Genomic DNA, 17189 nt, shown 5'->3' on the forward strand with positions numbered 1-17189 from the left:
GACCTGCAGTGCCGTCGTACCATACACCAGCGGAGCTTAAAACCTGCACGAATCGTTGCTATTAGGCTATTCTACCAACGCTGCGTTTGTTTTGCTGTATATTTGAAGATAAAGGCAAAGTTCGTCCACATATTTTCTTCGGTGATCCTGATAGCGACCCTTTTTTGTCCACCGCAAACATGAACGGCCATAGCGGCCAGGAAAAAGGCCACGAAGTCCACACCGAGATCGATGTCGATGAGCTCAACGAGGATGGCTCCACGAAAACTCTGCTGGCCTCGAACCGTGCTCAAATCCCATCCACCCAACAGCTAGCTATCGATTTCGATGGCTTGAGCTGGCCTAGTAAGTAGCATGTTTGCATGGAGGCAGCATGGCTAACAAATAATAGGCAAGGGTACGCGGAAGAGGAAGGAAGCGACCGATCAGGAGAAGGAAGAGCAGTTGGCGAAGCTTTTAGGGGCCGTGAGGACAATCTTAGAGTGCATTGGCGAAGACCCCAACCGCGATGGCCTTCTGGATACCCCAAATCGCTATGCGAAAGCATTACTCTTCTTTACGAAAGGCTACGAAGAGAGCCTACGGGAAATCGTGAACGGCGCGATATTCCACGAAAACCACGACGAGCTCGTAATCGTAAAGGATATCGAAATCTCTTCCCTTTGCGAGCATCACTTGGTGCCCTTCACTGGAAAAGTATACTAATGATAACCCTTTCTTACGCTGTTGGCTTAACTCCGGGCAGATACATGTTGGCTACATACCCAACCACCGAGTGATCGGGCTTTCCAAGCTCGCCAGAATCGCCGAGATGTTCTCTCGCCGGCTCCAGGTGCAGGAGCGGCTCACGAAACAAGTAGCCGTCGCCCTTTTCGAGGTTCTTCAGCCGCAAGGCGTCGCCGTCATTGTAGAGTCCAGCCATCTTTGTATGGTGATGCGTGGAGTTCAGAAGACTTCCGCAACCACTATCACCAGCTGCATGCTCGGCTGCATGCGGTCGAGGGCCAACACCCGAGAAGAGTTTTTAAGTCTCATCAATCGGAAATAGAGCATTGTAAGGGTACTAGGCGGCTTGCTGTAGCAAATTCGGTCTCTTGTACTATCATGCGGTGGTCTACGAGCTTGGTTATTGCTACAAATAGCTTTGATGGCGGTGCTCATCTACGCGGTCGAGGCGGTCGAGGTCGTTTCCTTGCATTTATTCAGCAGGTGATGTGTAATATCAGGAGATACCCTTGGTGTGACGAAAATTTGAGTCTCTCGTGTGAAGCTTGTAACTCGTCCGAATGGCGATGCCACATATTCACACCGCACGCCTCCCGATCTACCTTTTGCTGCACTGCTGTTACTTTTCATACGCTGCATCTGTAAGTGGCAAAATATTCGCACTTGCCGCTCAGCAGGTCGTACACGACATTGAATATCCCTGACGCATTGTGCAGCCTTCTGGCCTTCTTTCGCCTCGAAATCCATGCAAGTATGGCTGCCTTGATCGACGTTAAATCTGCAACAGCTGGACTCGGCAGCTCGCTACATTTCTATAAGAAAGTCTCTTGCTCAAAGAGTGCCAATTGGACCGATCGTAGTGTTTATGCGGTGGCTTTGTATCGTATTTGGTAGATCTATTCGCACATAGCTTCGGTTATACGGTAATGCTTGAGGGCTTGCGTTTCCTGACAACTACCCAGGATCCCACGTGTGCTTAGTAAGTCATCGCCGGGCAGACATCAGGCATTGCTCGATCGTTGGCAGTTCTGAATTGGCACACGAGATGATCATTCCAGGATAAGGGCAAGGCTCCACAAAGACGGATTCTAGTACCATCAGTAGCTTCTTCACCATTCCGTCTAACCTTTCAGTAGTTCATTGATCTTGGGCTAGCTTTTGGCGCTCACCCCTCGATCCTAGTCATGATGGTAAAATTGATCGAAATAGAAGCGTGAAGACACACGGAGCTATAGAAGCTTGCTTTGAAGTTGCAAATCAAAGCTGCGCCAAAAGATAAAGGCAGGTAAAAATTCTGGTTTGCCCACATGACACACATCACAAGCTATACCTCTCACAAACCTAAGATCCCAAGATCTTTTCCTTTTCTAAGAACTTCCAAAAACCAAAAGGCTTTGAATACTGATTCCTCCAAAGCCACGTCGGCACAGCAGTTCCCGGCCACGGTGAATCGGAAACTCAGCCACGGTCATGACGCTGACATCCTTAATGTTGACCCCGGCTTCAACTAATAGTTGAAGCACCGCGCAAAGTGTCTCTCCCGTGGAAAGCACATCGTCTACGACCAACACTGGCGCGCTCCTAGGGACCACATCCCGCTCGATCTCGATCCGCTTCTCTTTCAAACTGCAGGATGCCAAGGACGAGATATGTGAGTGAGGCTTGGTGACGGAAACGGTGGGCGAGGGGAGCTTGCCGGCTTCGCGAACTAGCACTAAGGGTACATCGACTCGCAGTGCCAAAGCAGAAGCAAAGACAAAACCGCCGGCTTCGCAAGACACCACCGCACCAACTTTAGCCCAGTCACCGGCGAAGTGGGTTCGCATCAGAGACGAGCAAAGGGCTAGTCCACCTGACTGCTGGGAGATGCCGAGCACGTGGCGAAACTCGACGCCCGGACGTGGGAAGTCGGGTACTGCACGCACCATATCGGCCAGCCGCTGTAGGTCCTCATGAAAGAAGGGAAGTAGATAATGTTCGGCAAAACTCTTCGCAGCTTCGTTTCCGATCGTGTCATTGTCGAAGATGAGAGTGGGGCGATGTCCTAAGGCCGTCAAACTTAATTCGCTATTATTGCCGTCCTTGTTGTTATCATCGTCGTCACAGCCGTGGCACCCTCGGCGAATCCGCCGCGTCTGATCACTAGCCTGGACGTAAACTTCGAGCAGTCTGCTGCCTGGAACCAAATGCGAGAGGGTTGCGACCGGCGCTTTGTCTCTCATTCCGGTGATTAACAGCACGTCGATATCTGCGGCACCGTGCACCACATCCAGAAAATGCTCCTCTAGCAGCCGAGGTCGTTGGCGCATCTGCTTCTGGAAAAAGGCCGTCAATGCTGGCCGGTGTTGCTCCTTGTAGGCGCGATCCGAAAGCAAGCGGCTCAGGTCGGCGCCAGCAGCCGCAGCGTATTCTCTTTTGATCGCATCGCTAATGCTGACCAAACGCGCAGTGATGCTTTTCTGGATGCATCTGGTAAACATGGAGACCCAGACGTCGGCACAGTAGTCCTTGCCGGCGCAACTTTCGCCTGTGACAAGAATGACCAGCTTCCGTTCCGTCGGCGCTTTCGGGAGCGGACAGGCGTAAGCCAGCACACCATGCGGGTCCATGCTGTGTTTGAGGCGGGCTAGGTGCGGTCTGTTTGGTCCAAACGCCTTAGCTGCAAGCGCGACATCTCTGGGGTCCGGCCCAAGGTCAGCGCCGTAAGCTCCGCTGCTGAAGGGCAACAAACCCTCGGCAACGCTGTAAACCCAGCACACGACGGATCGTGCGGCTTCGGTGCCATCTTCGCCGCGGAGCCAGACACCAGTTATGACGCAGGCAAAGTTCCAGTCTCGACAGCCGAAAGCAGTAGCGTCGGCCGCAACGTCCTCGATTGCTCCGCCACCTTGCAGCAGATGGAGATAACAGAGTGGTGAAGGACGAGTCTCAATGGCGGCAACTAAGCGGCCGGCGATGTTTGATTCTCCGATGCGTTTCAAGAATAAGCATCGCTTGAACGAGGAGGTCTTACCGCCACCGTGCCCACCGTGCATCCCGGACACGTACATCTCGGTCTCAAACAGACCGACGCCGTTCACGGCCTTGAAATCACTCCCCGGCCCCCAAGTTGCACCTAAGAGCGTCGGTGTGGGTTGAGTAAAGGTAGACCCAGTCGTAGAAGATTCGAGCGTGGTCATGCCAAGGTGTAGCTTGTCAGCGTCCCAGTACAGGTATGCGTCTGCAGAACAATTCGGGGGAAGCTTCCTGGCGACGAGTGTATCAAATTCGCTGAGCCCGAGCCGCGCTTCGAGGCTGTCGCTCAGCGGGACAACCCAGTTTCGAGTCAAGTAGGTCGGAGCCGCGTAAGCCTGGAAAGTCACACTGACAACGATGCCGAAGTTGGTCCCGGCGCCCTTTATCGCCCATAACACATCGGCTTCGTTTTCCGGTCGAATAGCGCTGGCCGGCTGGTATTGGCTTGGTACATTGCCGACGCAGAGGACTTGGCTGGTGTCGACGCTGACCAGAACGGCACCGACAATGGCGTCGCACGCGAGACCGTGTAGCCTGGCCAAGTGCCCGATACCGCCTTGTAACCACAACCCCGCACCTACGCTTGGGCGAGCCCCCAGGGGTACTGTCACGCCCGCCGTCATGGCCTCGCGGACGATACTCCCGGTCTTGCAGCCGGCCTCGGCGACGACTAAGGAACCGGAATTTCCCCCATCCTCCCCCATGAGAATGTGTACTTGGTCAAAGGCGCCCATGTCTACTGCGACAACATGAGGCCAGATACAGTGGCCACTGTGGCCCCCGCTGATGATGGTCAGGCCGACACCGTGCTTCAGAGCCCATCGAACGCACTGCTGGATGTGTCGGACCTCTGTCGGCGCAACAACCGAGGCGGGGATATGGAGCTGAGCCTCACTGTTTTTAACTACCTTGCCCCTTTTCACCAACGGCACCTGCGCCGCCAGCTCCGGCAATGTGGTAGCATGTCGGGTAAAGGCCGCCATGACGTCGGGCGAGCTGAACAAGAGATGGTTTGGGTGGGCTTCCTCGCGACGGCCCAAGGAACGGCACACCTTACGCCACTCCACTCGGATGGCCTTGTCCACATCCACATCCTGCATGACAAACCCCGCGATGAAAGGAGCAAAATGGTCCAGTACCTCGTCGTCATTTGCTACGCGAACCACTCCAGTAGGGAAAGAAGCCGTTCGATGGCACACCAAGCCGTCGAGATGCAGGGCCCCGTCGCGATGGAACACCACCACCATTCCGCCTTGTGGCTGTTCAACAAGCATTCCCAGCGCCTGTCCGATGAACTTGTTTTTGGGATTCATGCCATACATGCTGTGGCAGAATAGGATGATGTCGAATTTTTCCTCGGCACTGCACCCTACATTGTCCTCTAGAGCGAATGGAGTCCGACGGATGTCTGCCGGACTTTCCAGACAGGGTAGCGGTGACTCCGTCTCGGAGGTAGAGCAAAGCCATTCCCCCAAACTTGTAGCAAAAAAACCGTTAGGTTCGAACGCAGTATATCTCCTGATCTTCCGTCTCAGACGGCCGGGAAGATATCCAAGCACGCTCTTCGGGCCAGGCCCGATTTCCAGTGCTGAGATATGGCTGCGCGAGTCGAAGAGAGGGGCTAGTAGCTGAGACAGTTGAGGGATGATGAATTCTTGGTACGTCATCCATCCTGAGTCCCGTACCAAGATATCGAATCCGGCGCTGTACTGTGTTTCGGATAACGGCTGCTCCGGGGATGACGCCGTGGCCTTAGCTGCTTGCCTAAGAGCCCGCTTTAGAGAGTCCAGGGTGGCCATTTAATCCAGCATGGGTGTGTGGGGATCTCGCACTAGTGATGGCGACAATGGTTTATGTGAGCCTTGTTGAGGTCTGCAGCCGCACAGTAAAGCGGGTTGAAGATGAAGAAGTAGCGGAAAGAAGGGTCGTTGACTGCGAGTGGTTAAACAATGCGGAAATATCAAGAAACTTATCTGAATAGAAAATAAAATATGCATCAATTTATAACTAGTATCCATTGCAGTGGACAGCCAATAGTAGTCGGGACTGGATCACTCCACATATCTGATAAATGTTGCATACACTCCGCAGCTATCAATAGGCTAGGGAATCTGTGCGACGGCCGTACTAAGCCGTGGAATATCCAAGCGCTTTGTTGATGTTGAGTCACTCCTCGCTCCTGGACGTTTTGGATGACTATATTGGCTTATCGCAAATTATGCCCAAGCCCGCCCCATGATGGCCTGCACGAGGGGGGGCACAAGCGAAGCGACACCTACGGGGGATCGCCATGTCTGTGATGGGGAGTAGCAGCGTAGCACGAAAGAGCGAAGCAGGGTAGTGACGTTCTCTTGGCAATTTTCCGGGGTTTTGAGATGCCCCGCAAACATCACGCTACTCGTCATCCCAATTCTTCACATCAGTTGCCTTCTAGCTCTCACTCTCACCCTCTACTATAGTTCATTTCTAAAAACTTTCGCCGTTGTGATATGATTCGCAGTTGCATATTGCTAAGTATGTGGTTATTGATTTTCTGGTGAACATTGAGTCTAGGGAGGTAGAGTAGGAAGGAGGACTAGGTTCTAAGCCCGCTAAGAGTATCTACAGGAGGCAAAATTGAATGTACAATTTGAGATTTTCTCTTTCGTTAGTACATTTAGGTCACATTCCTCTACTATAGAGAACGTCGAGAACGTCGAAATATTCATCTCTAGTAGAAAGCCACAACGTCATCCCGCACACCCCATTATCTCCGCAAGAGCGGCTGCCGATCCGCCATCGGACCGCTTGCCACTAAGTCCTCGCTTTGTGTCCGATGGTACGCATAAGTAGTGGTGGACCTCAGCCATGCGAACCTCAATATGGGAATCAACCTGCGAAGCTAATGATGGATCTTTGTTTTTTCGTCTGCCGAAGGAGTGGCTTTAGATGTCGACATTTACACTATAAACTAGGCAGGCAGAAAGACCAAATAAATGGAGCATTAGAGCATTTATTAACAAATGATTGGATTCGTGCTTCATAAAGTGTTATTGGTGTTTATCGGTTTAAGACGCCAAACATAGCTTCCTCCTGCATCACAGGAGCTGGGTTTTATAGTCACGTGATTAATTGCAGCCATGACTTTTGCCTCTCTCGTGGCTGCGCTGTATGACTTATAAGCCTTTGTTGATCTGAAATCCATCGAAAAAGATGCTACTTCTTCAACGAATGTAAGCCGAGTCTTTTGTTGGTCGAATCTACTGTACGCGTACAGCGCAGTTCTAACGTCTATGAACGCAGTCACACTCTCTAGAAAAAACTACTCTGCAGTGAGAAAGATCTAGAACCACGCATCAATCTAGCAAAGGCCTATAGGTCTAGTACGGCTGATCCTCTTCTGCCGCTTTGTTATTAGTTCTGCTGCTGTAACCACCGTCTAAACCATGCTTTTATCGACTGTACTCTGTGTTCTCTGCGGTCACCATCATCATTGCGCTACATACACACTTTTCCATTTACCAGTAGGCTCTTGGTTTAGACATGTAAGTGTTCAGAGTGTAGCCAATGCGGAGGCTAGCACGAGAAGGTTTCAAGCGTTGTCTTGCGATGAGTCTGCTGTGGTCTTCTTTGAAATGCCTACGCGATCGACTCTTTACATCCCAATTGCCAAAAATACATGGCTCCATTCCAACCACAGTAGATCTATAGTGGGAACAGCAAAAACGAAGGCAGATGCCCCAGAAACCGCTGTCCAATGAAGCTGATTCTCGTCACCACTTTACATATGGGCATTTAGATTGACGATGTACTAGTTGAAAACCTCAAGGCTGACCAAAATATGTCAAAAATAATTATGTCATTTATGGTTCAGTAGCTATACTAGGACCATCCGTAGATCAGAGTTTAGATCAACCAGATCAGGCTCAGCAAAGGGCGAACGCCATTAATACTGTGCACCGACGTGGTAGCTGAGGGTCAGCCCTCCGAAATGACCATCTTGGTGGCTCAATCTTTTTCGAGAAAAGATCAAGCTATTGTTCAAAACATCTGTCTAAGCCACGATAGCTAACGCTAGGTTAGACTCAGAGACTCTGTGTTAGACATTGTCATTTTTAGCAAATGCTTTGATTTATCATGTTATCAAACTCAGTAACAGGAGCATATCAACTTTCTTGCACTCGTAGTTGATAAGAAATGAGCTCAATCATCTCCCTTATTTGTATTGGATAAGTATGGTAGCTTAATCACTCATCTGAGATGACATTGGATTCAATACTAAGTAGGTTGAAACAACAATCAATACACTCATTCATTAATTATTCAATCGAACAAACCCACACAACTAGGCCTGAAACTTTCTCAGATTTATGCGACCAGGATGGGTCGAGCCTTGGGGAACAAATAATTGGTAAGTGTATTTATCGCACGCATACTCGGCTTCTAAATACACCGAGTTATCCAGCTCACTGAATGAAGTCTTTTATCGGAAGCTTGGGTGCGCTCAGCCTACCTGCAAACTTACCTCCGACCCATGTGTCACAAGTATGTGGTCCTGTGCCGCGTACTTCACAAATGACCCGGATCTCGCGCTGCCGAGCTAGACACTTGGAGAAATCAAGATGATATTTGGCAAAAAGAAGGCAAAACAAGAGATATCCAGGGGAGTGCTTATGCGGCTTCAAGTGTTGTTAGCCAGGAGGCAGGAAGAATTCAGGATTGCGTCGGAGTGCTCTATGACTTCTTTAGAGGTTTAAGCATTCGAGGTAAGAATTTATAGTGTCTATCTTCAACTTTTTTTTTTTTTTGGCTCGATACTATTAGTCCGGTGTATGGTCAATGAAGCTGCTTCTGTCATTCATTTGATATCAGAATAACACGGCCATTAGCCAACACTATATTCACTGCGGCGCCGTACTTTCTATGGTTTGGCATTGAGCCACTGTTATTTTCAATTCAACTTCCATCAATTACTGAGCCCGTTGATATTTTGCAAGAGTCGAAGCTTTGCATTGCTAGCTGCAGCAGAAATCAATTACCAGCGGTAACGCTTTACTAAAACCTTCACTAACAACAAAACACAGCTTTAAATTACGCTGCGAAGACATCATGTATCCCTTGATGAGCGATCAAAACTCAAGCTAAGCAAATATTCGAAAAGCTCCGGTGAACCTTTGGGGAGGCCCTCTAGAACACCTACGTCAGCCATTTCAATGGGAAATAGGGTTGCAGAAGCTAGATTCCCGTCCAAAAAAGCCGTGAGGGCAGGTTCAACAGTTTTGCTGAGCTCCTTAAGAACCGAGCCCTGCTGTTGATACACCAGATTCGAAAATCTTCTGAACCTTTGCTCAGTAATAGATACTAGCCTATATGGGTTCAGCCCTTTTCTCTCAAAGAAGTTGAGTTCTAATACTCACATGTAATCAGAGATAGTAAGTTCCGAATACGATGGCCCACATGGAAGTAGCGCAAGGACCCCAAATCCGTACGTCTCGATCAATACTCGCAGTACCTTTGCCAGTCTCCGCAATTGAGAAAGCTTTCCACGGACTCTGCGAAACTCGGATGATCCTCTCTTCAGATCCGGCCTGATCTTGTATAACAGGCCCTCTGTCAATGCGGCCTCCTGCATCACGGCAGGATTTCCCGCCTGAGCCCTGTGTCCCATCCCAAACGTCGACAAAGTTTCCACTATCATCTCATTATCCTGACGAAGGTCTTCTAGCTCTGTCTCGAATAGTTTGACAACGTGATAACGCCTCGCGAGCACACATAGAGATTCTTGGCTGTCCAGACGACAAATTTCTTTGAGTCTTTCCGTGGGACACAAATTGGATCCAAGGCTGTGGATAGGGGCACTCGGTATATTTCTGGCAGTCCGAAGGTTGGCTTTGAACTCAATGAGCGATTGGCAGCTACCCATGGCCAAATACAACAGACGTAGCTGTCCCACCTGCGAGAGCTCCGGGCTTAAGTCGTCGATCCTAGAATCGTCCAAGAGGGCTTCCAGGTCGCTACGAATAGAGTTTGGGAATCTGTGCAATTTCTCCAGCTCTTCGTGAAGAAGGCTATAGTGCAGGGAGCTGTTACAAGGTCTCCCACGATGATTCTGTGAGTTCTTTCTCTTTCCAGGTATTACTGCTCTGTGTGGATTCGTAGATGTGCTTGAAGACCCTTGCTGAGCATCAGTCACCCCTGTACTGCTAACCTGAATTTCCTGTTCCGAGATCTCGACCAAGCTATGAAGGTTAGCCAATGCGGTGTGGCCCCGAATGTCTCCGATAGTGTTTGGATTGAAGTTGGGAATGCCTGTATCCTGCACATGAGCTTTAAGAAGGTCAGTGACGGTCAAAGGCTCCTGATACATACAACTTACACTGAACTTCGCCAACCAAGGCAAGATCGAGTTCTGTTTGCATTTCTTGGAATGAAAGAAAGTCTGGAGCGATATTTGGGAGCATATCATGCTGAATTTCGTCGGCCCACTGGATGTTCAAAAAATCCAAAGAAGTAGTTGGATCCCAACTTTGGTTCTCTGCAGTGAGGCTCGGCACCCCGTCGGGTATGCTGGATTGGGTATCGTTGTGTCTTGCTGAGGCTGCAGAGATTCTCTCATCAGCCGTTGACAGGCAATTCCCGGTCAAGTCCGCGACAAGGTTGTCTATTCTGCGCAAAATCTTGAGAACCTGTCCACGAGCATTCGAAGCACTCTCGTTTCGTTTCTCCAGATCGAGCCAGGCGGCTCCAATGATGGCACACAATGTATTTGACAGAACCGTCGAGGAAGGGTTTTCGTGTTGTTGCCGAACGCTTGGGACAATGTACTTGTCTATTCCCAATGTCTCACACACCTTCGCACGTTCTCGTTTGCTGTTAGACCAATGGTTCCGGGTGCCTATGTCCTCTATCAAGCTGAGAAGTCTATCAATCAATATGTAAGTAGTGGGACCTACTCTTGGTACCGTTCTCCACGATGATGGTGTTGTGGGTCTCCACCATATCCATAACACACAACCCAACTCTAGCTAGGCCTCTGTTGCCGTCATGAGAAACAGTGTCTTCGTCGCTTCTGTGCGCTGCTTGGAGAGCGGAATGAAGGAGCTCAACGTTCACGAATTCAAAATCGACCTTTACTTGCACACTTTCTGATGCAATGACCCTGACAACTCACAAAATTGGTCGTGTAGTATTAGGAGGTTAGCATCATTTCGATTCCACCTTATAATAGCCCTAGACTTCCTGTGACACAATGAGGATCCATGCCGTGGCTGGCAATGGCTGAAATGAAAATTTAGCAGTTGCCACACGGCAAAGCGCTATTGGTCGCCATTCCCTGCCACTAGAACTGAGCACCACAGTTTGAAGCAGGACTTGCAGGTTTACTGCAATGGATTTATAGAGGTGCGAAAAATAGAGTGATTATCAGAGCAATGCCGAAACGTACCAAGCGTTGCATCGAGGTAACTCACTGCCTGTATTGCTGATTGTGGGACCTCGTAGGGCCAAATGACGAAAAGGTGCGAAATAAGTTTCCCTTTTTATGATTTTTCCTGTGAATTAAATATGACTGTGAAGATGTGGAAAGCTTTAAGTGGACAGTTTGCTTTCTTCCACGCAATACGCATAAAGCAGGTCAGATTTGATGCGAACAGCCTGCTCTGCTCATCCACAAGCCCTTCTCTCGCGCTCCAGCAGTGCACGTTGATTAGCTCATTATTACAACTACAGCGCTTGTGCTTTTCTGATTGGCATGCGGCGACGTCAGTGCTAACCTGAAATGTGATGTTGCGATTTGTGTCGAACACAACCCTTCGAAAAAGGAATAGCGCATGGGTGCCAAGACTAAGTAAATTCTATGTTACATCAATTTCGTTTCTTCCTGCATTCCTCTCGATCTCCGTCTAACTGTTCCCATCTCACGCACCTTCAGCAATCTTGAGCCTGGACTTCACGCAAGCGTACATATAGTCGCCATCCAATCAGGATATCTGTCCAAACAAGATGCGACCGGTCACGTACAGGTTTCTCTATCGATGGCATGAGATGCTAGGCCTCCCGCGACAATCACCACCAAAGTGGTATCGAGACCGACTTCGGGAGGAGCTGCGAGAACGCCACAATGCAACCACGCGCTGGCAGAGGCTTAGCGAGACATCGGACGTCTTCTTCTCGATCAGTCGAGCTCAGCATGACGGGTTTCCAGTGAGAAGGTTGCCGCCTCTTTCTTCCCCACACCACGCGGCCATATACGGTTACATGCTGGCAAAGTACACAATAAGGTGGCAATTCTACCGAGTGGCTGCATTGCTCTGCCATGTCCCTCATTACGCCTCGGTACGCGAGGTCGTGAACCCCAGCAAAGATCGTAAGCTTGAAGAGGTTGCGTCTCGCCACCAGATTGACCCAGTTACATTCAAGCGCGTCGGCGGCAAGCTGCGACACTTTTGGCCTCTTTTGCCATAGGTATCGCTTTTGAAAACTGTCAGACCCAGCTACGGGGCTATTTAGGTCATACAACAGACCAGAGCCTTACGTTATGGGCGGCGATAGGTGAATGACTACTCACTTGAAGGATCGGATGCATAAGGACGTAAGTACGATCCAGTTAGGAGATCGTTATTTGAAGGCAAAAAGGTCGTGTTAATCGTTCTATAGTACTAAAACATACTATTAGCCCAGCCAGTTGAGAATTATATAAGTACGAGCTATTTACCAATTTTGCTCGTCATCTTCATCAACTTCCACGATATTTCATCCATAACCCTTCGCGAGGACACAGGTGGCACCCTTATCATGCCTCATCAAGCCAAAAACGAAGCGGGCACCCAGCTCAGCCTGACAGCGGACCACTGCTCGAACCAACCGCCTAGCCTCGACCAAAGCCATTCTGCCGGCAGAAAGGCAAAAGTCATTGGCATTTACGGAATTCCTGGATCTGGGAAGACGCTCCTGCTGAACCAGCTGAAGCAGGAAATGAGCGATGAGAACCTCTCATTTTTTGAAGGGTCTGAGGTCATCGCGTCATTTGTTCCGGGCGGTCTGGAAGCTTTTCAGAAATTGGACGAAGAACACAAAACACATTTTCGGCAGCTTGCTGCTGAGAGTATCAGGAAAGAATGCACCATCAGTGGGAAGTCTGCAGTCGTCACGGGACACCTCATGTTCTGGCCAGAAGAAGAAGAGAGCGGACAGATGGTCTACACCTCGAACGACTTGGCCGTGTTCACACACATACTCTATTTGAACGTCCCTGCCGCGGTCATTGAACAACGCCATCGAGACGATACGAAACGCTCTCGTCCATCTGCAACGACAGCCCATCTGTCCAAATGGCAGGAGACGGAAAAGGATCAACTACGCCTGCTCTGTCGCGACCACGGCATTCTGTTCTCGGTTGTCACCCCTGGTCCGTCTTTGCTAGCTAAAGTTTCCGTCCTGCTACGAGATTTCTATGTCCACACTGAAACGTACAACCTATCTTGCGCTGAGAGCAGGTTGGACGAGATTCTTGCTCCTCACCGAGACCGATGGGAGACGATCTTGGTCATAGACGCCGATCGGACATTGGCAGTGGATGATACTGGTGCATTGTTCTGGACCCAATTTCACGCGCCTCAGCAGTGGACTGACGAAGGCTCTCCGCTAAAATCGCTTTTTAGCAGCCCACTGCGCTACTCATACGATGCCTTCCGACAGGCCACGTTGCTGTACGAAGAAGCCGCCGATGACGAAGAGTATGAAAGTCTCTGCTCAGATGTAGCGGCAGAGGTCACCATGTACCCAGAGTTCGTGTCTCTCTTGCAGCAGGCAGCACAGCAAGAGCATATCGGTGTCGTAGGTGTCAGTTGTGGGCTTCGTCGTGTATGGGATAAAGTACTGGAAAGAGAAGGACTATCAAGAACAGTCAAGATTGTTGCTGGAGGGCGGATAGCGGACGGACTTGTGGTCACCGCAGCAGTCAAAGCTGCTCTAGTTTCCCGCTTGCAGGACCGCTACCAGATGTATGTTTGGGCGTTTGGAGACAGCCCCCTGGACTTGGAAATGTTGAAGAAAGCAGATCAGGCGGTCATTGTGGTAGGCGACGACAGTGCCAGGAGCAAGAGCATGGACGATGTGTTATCCGTTGCCATCAACCAAGGCGATCTTCAAGCCCGCCAAGTCTTGTTGCCCAGAAGCGTATCGCCACGCCTTGACGCTTCAACACTCCCTGTGGCTCAGCTCACCAAGGATGACCTCATCAGCTCCATCTTCCGCCGCCGCAATCGATCCAGTGGCTTCTCAATCTTCCTTGCAACGGAAAAGAATGCAGCGAAACTACTCGCGACACCTATGCGCGACTCAGCTATTGCCGGCCCTGCTCTGAGGAAAGCACATCATCGCGCTGGCGCGTATCTGGCCATCGAATTCCTAACCAGTGTGATCGGTGTCGAAGAGTGTCGCATCTCGCATGTCCTGGGGCACCCTACCACAGGTTACCAACTTCGGCATGAACCACAGACGACAATCGTAGCCGCCATGCGAGCCGGAGAACCAATGGCAAGTGGAGTTAACGAGGTATTCCCGCTAGCCATGTTTGTCCATGCCAGCGGTCCAGAGAACATCAAGATCCACCACTTGCAAGGACAACTCCAGGTTTTGCTGGTGGATTCGGTCATCAATAGCGGCAAGACAATCCTTGAATTCGTGCAAGCGATTCGCAAGCTCGATTCCCACATTCGTATCGTCGTTGTAGCCGGTGTAGTCCAGGCGCAATGCACTTCTCCAAACAGCACATTCTACAAGACGCTTGTCAATCACGATAATGTCAGTCTTGTTGCGCTTCGACTTTCAGATACGAAGTTCATTGGCAGCGGCGGCACTGATACTGGCAACCGTCTGTTCAACACAACACATCTGCCATGAGTTATTCTCGGCAATCGAGTTTCGATCAACAGTTTTGTGTACTGGTTCCCATTCTCTGGCTTTCATGATCACACACGATCGAAATCTGTGCAGGGCTGTGATTTATGATGTAATTTGCGCTTGATCAGTCAAAAGTGAACGGGTGTTGAGCCTAAGGTCGTCTCAGAATGAACTATTAAGCTAATAAACCTATCTGGTCACATACGACAGAGATGGTTAAGCTCATTTTTCATTAAACTCAGCACGCATTATAGTGAGCTACTATTTAGAATTGCTGACATTGTCTACTCTTTCTTGATACTACTAGCAGCCCCGGATCCTATCCTCTAGGAAGGCCGTATCTTACCACCCAAGGTCCGACCTAGGGAGCTCTTCATCCGCTTCAGCCCTAAAGATAACACGAGCGTTAGCTACATCATTCGGGTTCCTCAGGATCTGTAGCGCATTAACCCCTTCGTAGCTTCTGTTCTCTAGTGCTATCTGCAGCCGGGGACGGGAATCTCAGGTCTTACACTCGACGTTTGCATTGATGAGATCGAGCTTTTCAGTGCAGAAGTGGAGTTGGACAGCATTTAGTTTTAAGGCTGGTTACATAGCTCATGCGTGCTGGGGCGTATACGCCGATGGCTTGCTAAGTATAGATATTAGTGGTCCTCCTTGGAACATGTTTGCATGCATGTTGTTGATTTATAGCTGTAAGCTTGGATCTCTGCACGTCAGCTTCACAAAGCCCGCTACCCTCTTGTACATTTACATTTGTTTGACACGCTCTCTCACTTTCATCTGCGTTTCTCCAAACATCTGTCGCGCCAGAATGCCGTTTAATCTCGTCATCGCTCACATCGTCTTGCTGCGTCAGCGCCTTATTATGTTCGGTAAACCCAGCATATTAATAATATCACTCCAAATGAGTTCGTGTGATAACTTGGCCGCGATTAACGTGTAAGGCCGGGTTGGCTTGCCGCGGTAGAATGCACGACACTCCAACGGTCGCGTATATGTTCCCACCATCTTTATCCGCAGACATTGCAAGGTCGGGAAAGCCAAATCAGTGTTTAAAACACAGTTAATAGTGGTACCTAGGGTTGGGTTAGTTTATCACATGGTAATTCCTTAGAAAGCGCTGGGTTGGGGTTAATTTATTTTTAGTAACCGCTCCTCCTGTGGTGCAGGAGCTGAGTGCATCACGTGAACAAATAATGAGGCTAGCCATGTACACTTAAAACAAATATTCGAAAGCAACTCCTTCAGCGGCAGGCTTCTAATATTCATCATATCGCCCACGTACGGTACAGATGGTAGCCATTGGAAACGACGGAAATCGAAAAGAGGGTTGTTTACAATAAGCATAGGTATTAAGGGTTTTTGGATAGGCCGTTCAGGTGGGGGGCTGGTTAGCTGGTCTCGTGGAAGGAAGCTGCGGAAACAGACGGCAGGGATAATTGATCGGGTGATTGCATAGGGAACCGCGATGACGGGTAACGAGGAAACAGGGAGCACTAAAGTGCGGAGAGAGGACAGGCAACCGGACAATTAACGAAATGTGTTTGCACGGGAATTTTTTACATTCAACTATCACCGGAGCAACGGAAGTTCGCACTTGTCTGCCGATATAGTTTCTAGTCTTACATACGCTTGTACTTAGTATCGTTCGGTTTGTTCCAGCTTATTGCACCCAGAGTCTAGTAGCTTACCAAAGGCGGAAGTTCGGGGTAGTGGACCAAATACTTTGTCTTTTCCCGGATCACTCGCGGAGCAAGGAGCCATCTTATGGTTTTGATGAAAAAGACAAACCGAAGAATATAGTTTAGCTTGACCGAGCTGCCAGGTCGGAAGGCCAATGGCTTTTAACGAAGCAGCGTCTGACTCCAAGTGCACGTTGAATCGGATTCTCACGGATTCAGTACTCTGCCTTCGCATGTGCCAGCTCTAATCGCCAATCAAGCTTGACAATGGTACATCTGAGGGCACACAGATAAGACAGATGCGACAATCGTATCGTTGGTAGCAATCTCAAGACAGCTTCGTGTAATAGGAGCATGTCCTGTTCCCTCGGCCATTGTTAACATCTGCCCAGACCAGCAACTTCATGTTGATCTCCTCGCAATGCCACGACGCAAGAAGCCGAGATTTACCGACGCTTGTGAGTGCTGCTCACCAGGAGCGCAGACCCCGGGTGGACCCCGAACGAGCCCGCAACAACGTCTTCTGAGTCGCTTTTACGAGCCACTTGTCCTTCTCCGTACCCTGGGCCAAACAAGAGGCGAGCGCGTCTCTCGGGTAGCACATGGGAAGCCGGCCGATCTCTCGAATTGCCAGCTACGCAGGACTTTCCTTGACTGCTTAGCGTACACCTGCGACTACGAAAAGGGCGGTGATACGGTCACATCGATCGCGTTGGAGGGAAAACTACAAGGTCCGGTTTTTTGGATCAGCGCAAACAAGAATCCCTGTCAAAGGGTGACAGATTTCCTAGAGAGAACTTTGGGGAAGCTAAAGGATGCGGCTCAAGCCCCAGAAAAAGATGCATCCGAAGAGGCTCGATCACTATCCAGGGACTTCGTTCT

At 49.9% G+C, this 17189-nt stretch overlaps 3 protein-coding genes across 3 annotated transcripts; 2 read left to right on the forward strand and 1 right to left on the reverse strand.

Moving 5' to 3' along the window:
* Positions 1-179: 179 nt before the first annotated feature.
* LTHEOB_12872 (uncharacterized protein) lies at positions 180-1048 on the forward strand (the record flags this gene model as incomplete). The annotated part of the gene is made up of 3 exons (XM_035509787.1): positions 180-345; positions 392-696; positions 746-1048. 3 exons carry the CDS (start codon positions 180-182, stop codon positions 1046-1048), a joined length of 774 nt encoding a protein of 257 aa, XP_035363385.1.
* Positions 1049-2093: 1045 nt separating this feature from the next.
* On the reverse strand, positions 2094-5063 carry LTHEOB_12873 (Phosphoribosyl transferase domain protein; the record flags this gene model as incomplete). The annotated part of the gene is made up of 1 exon (XM_035509788.1): positions 2094-5063. One exon carries the CDS (start codon positions 5061-5063, stop codon positions 2094-2096), a length of 2970 nt encoding a protein of 989 aa, XP_035363386.1.
* A 7450-nt stretch (positions 5064-12513) lies between these two features.
* Positions 12514-14622, forward strand: LTHEOB_12874 (Uracil phosphoribosyltransferase protein; the record flags this gene model as incomplete). Its single annotated transcript, XM_035509789.1, has 1 exon — positions 12514-14622. The coding sequence occupies one exon, from the start codon at positions 12514-12516 to the stop codon at positions 14620-14622; it is 2109 nt and encodes a 702-aa protein (XP_035363387.1).
* Positions 14623-17189: the final 2567 nt, after the last annotated feature.

Source organism: Lasiodiplodia theobromae (assembly GCF_012971845.1).
Source record: "Lasiodiplodia theobromae strain AM2As chromosome Unknown scaffold_80, whole genome shotgun sequence".
NCBI lineage: Eukaryota > Fungi > Ascomycota > Dothideomycetes > Botryosphaeriales > Botryosphaeriaceae > Lasiodiplodia > Lasiodiplodia theobromae.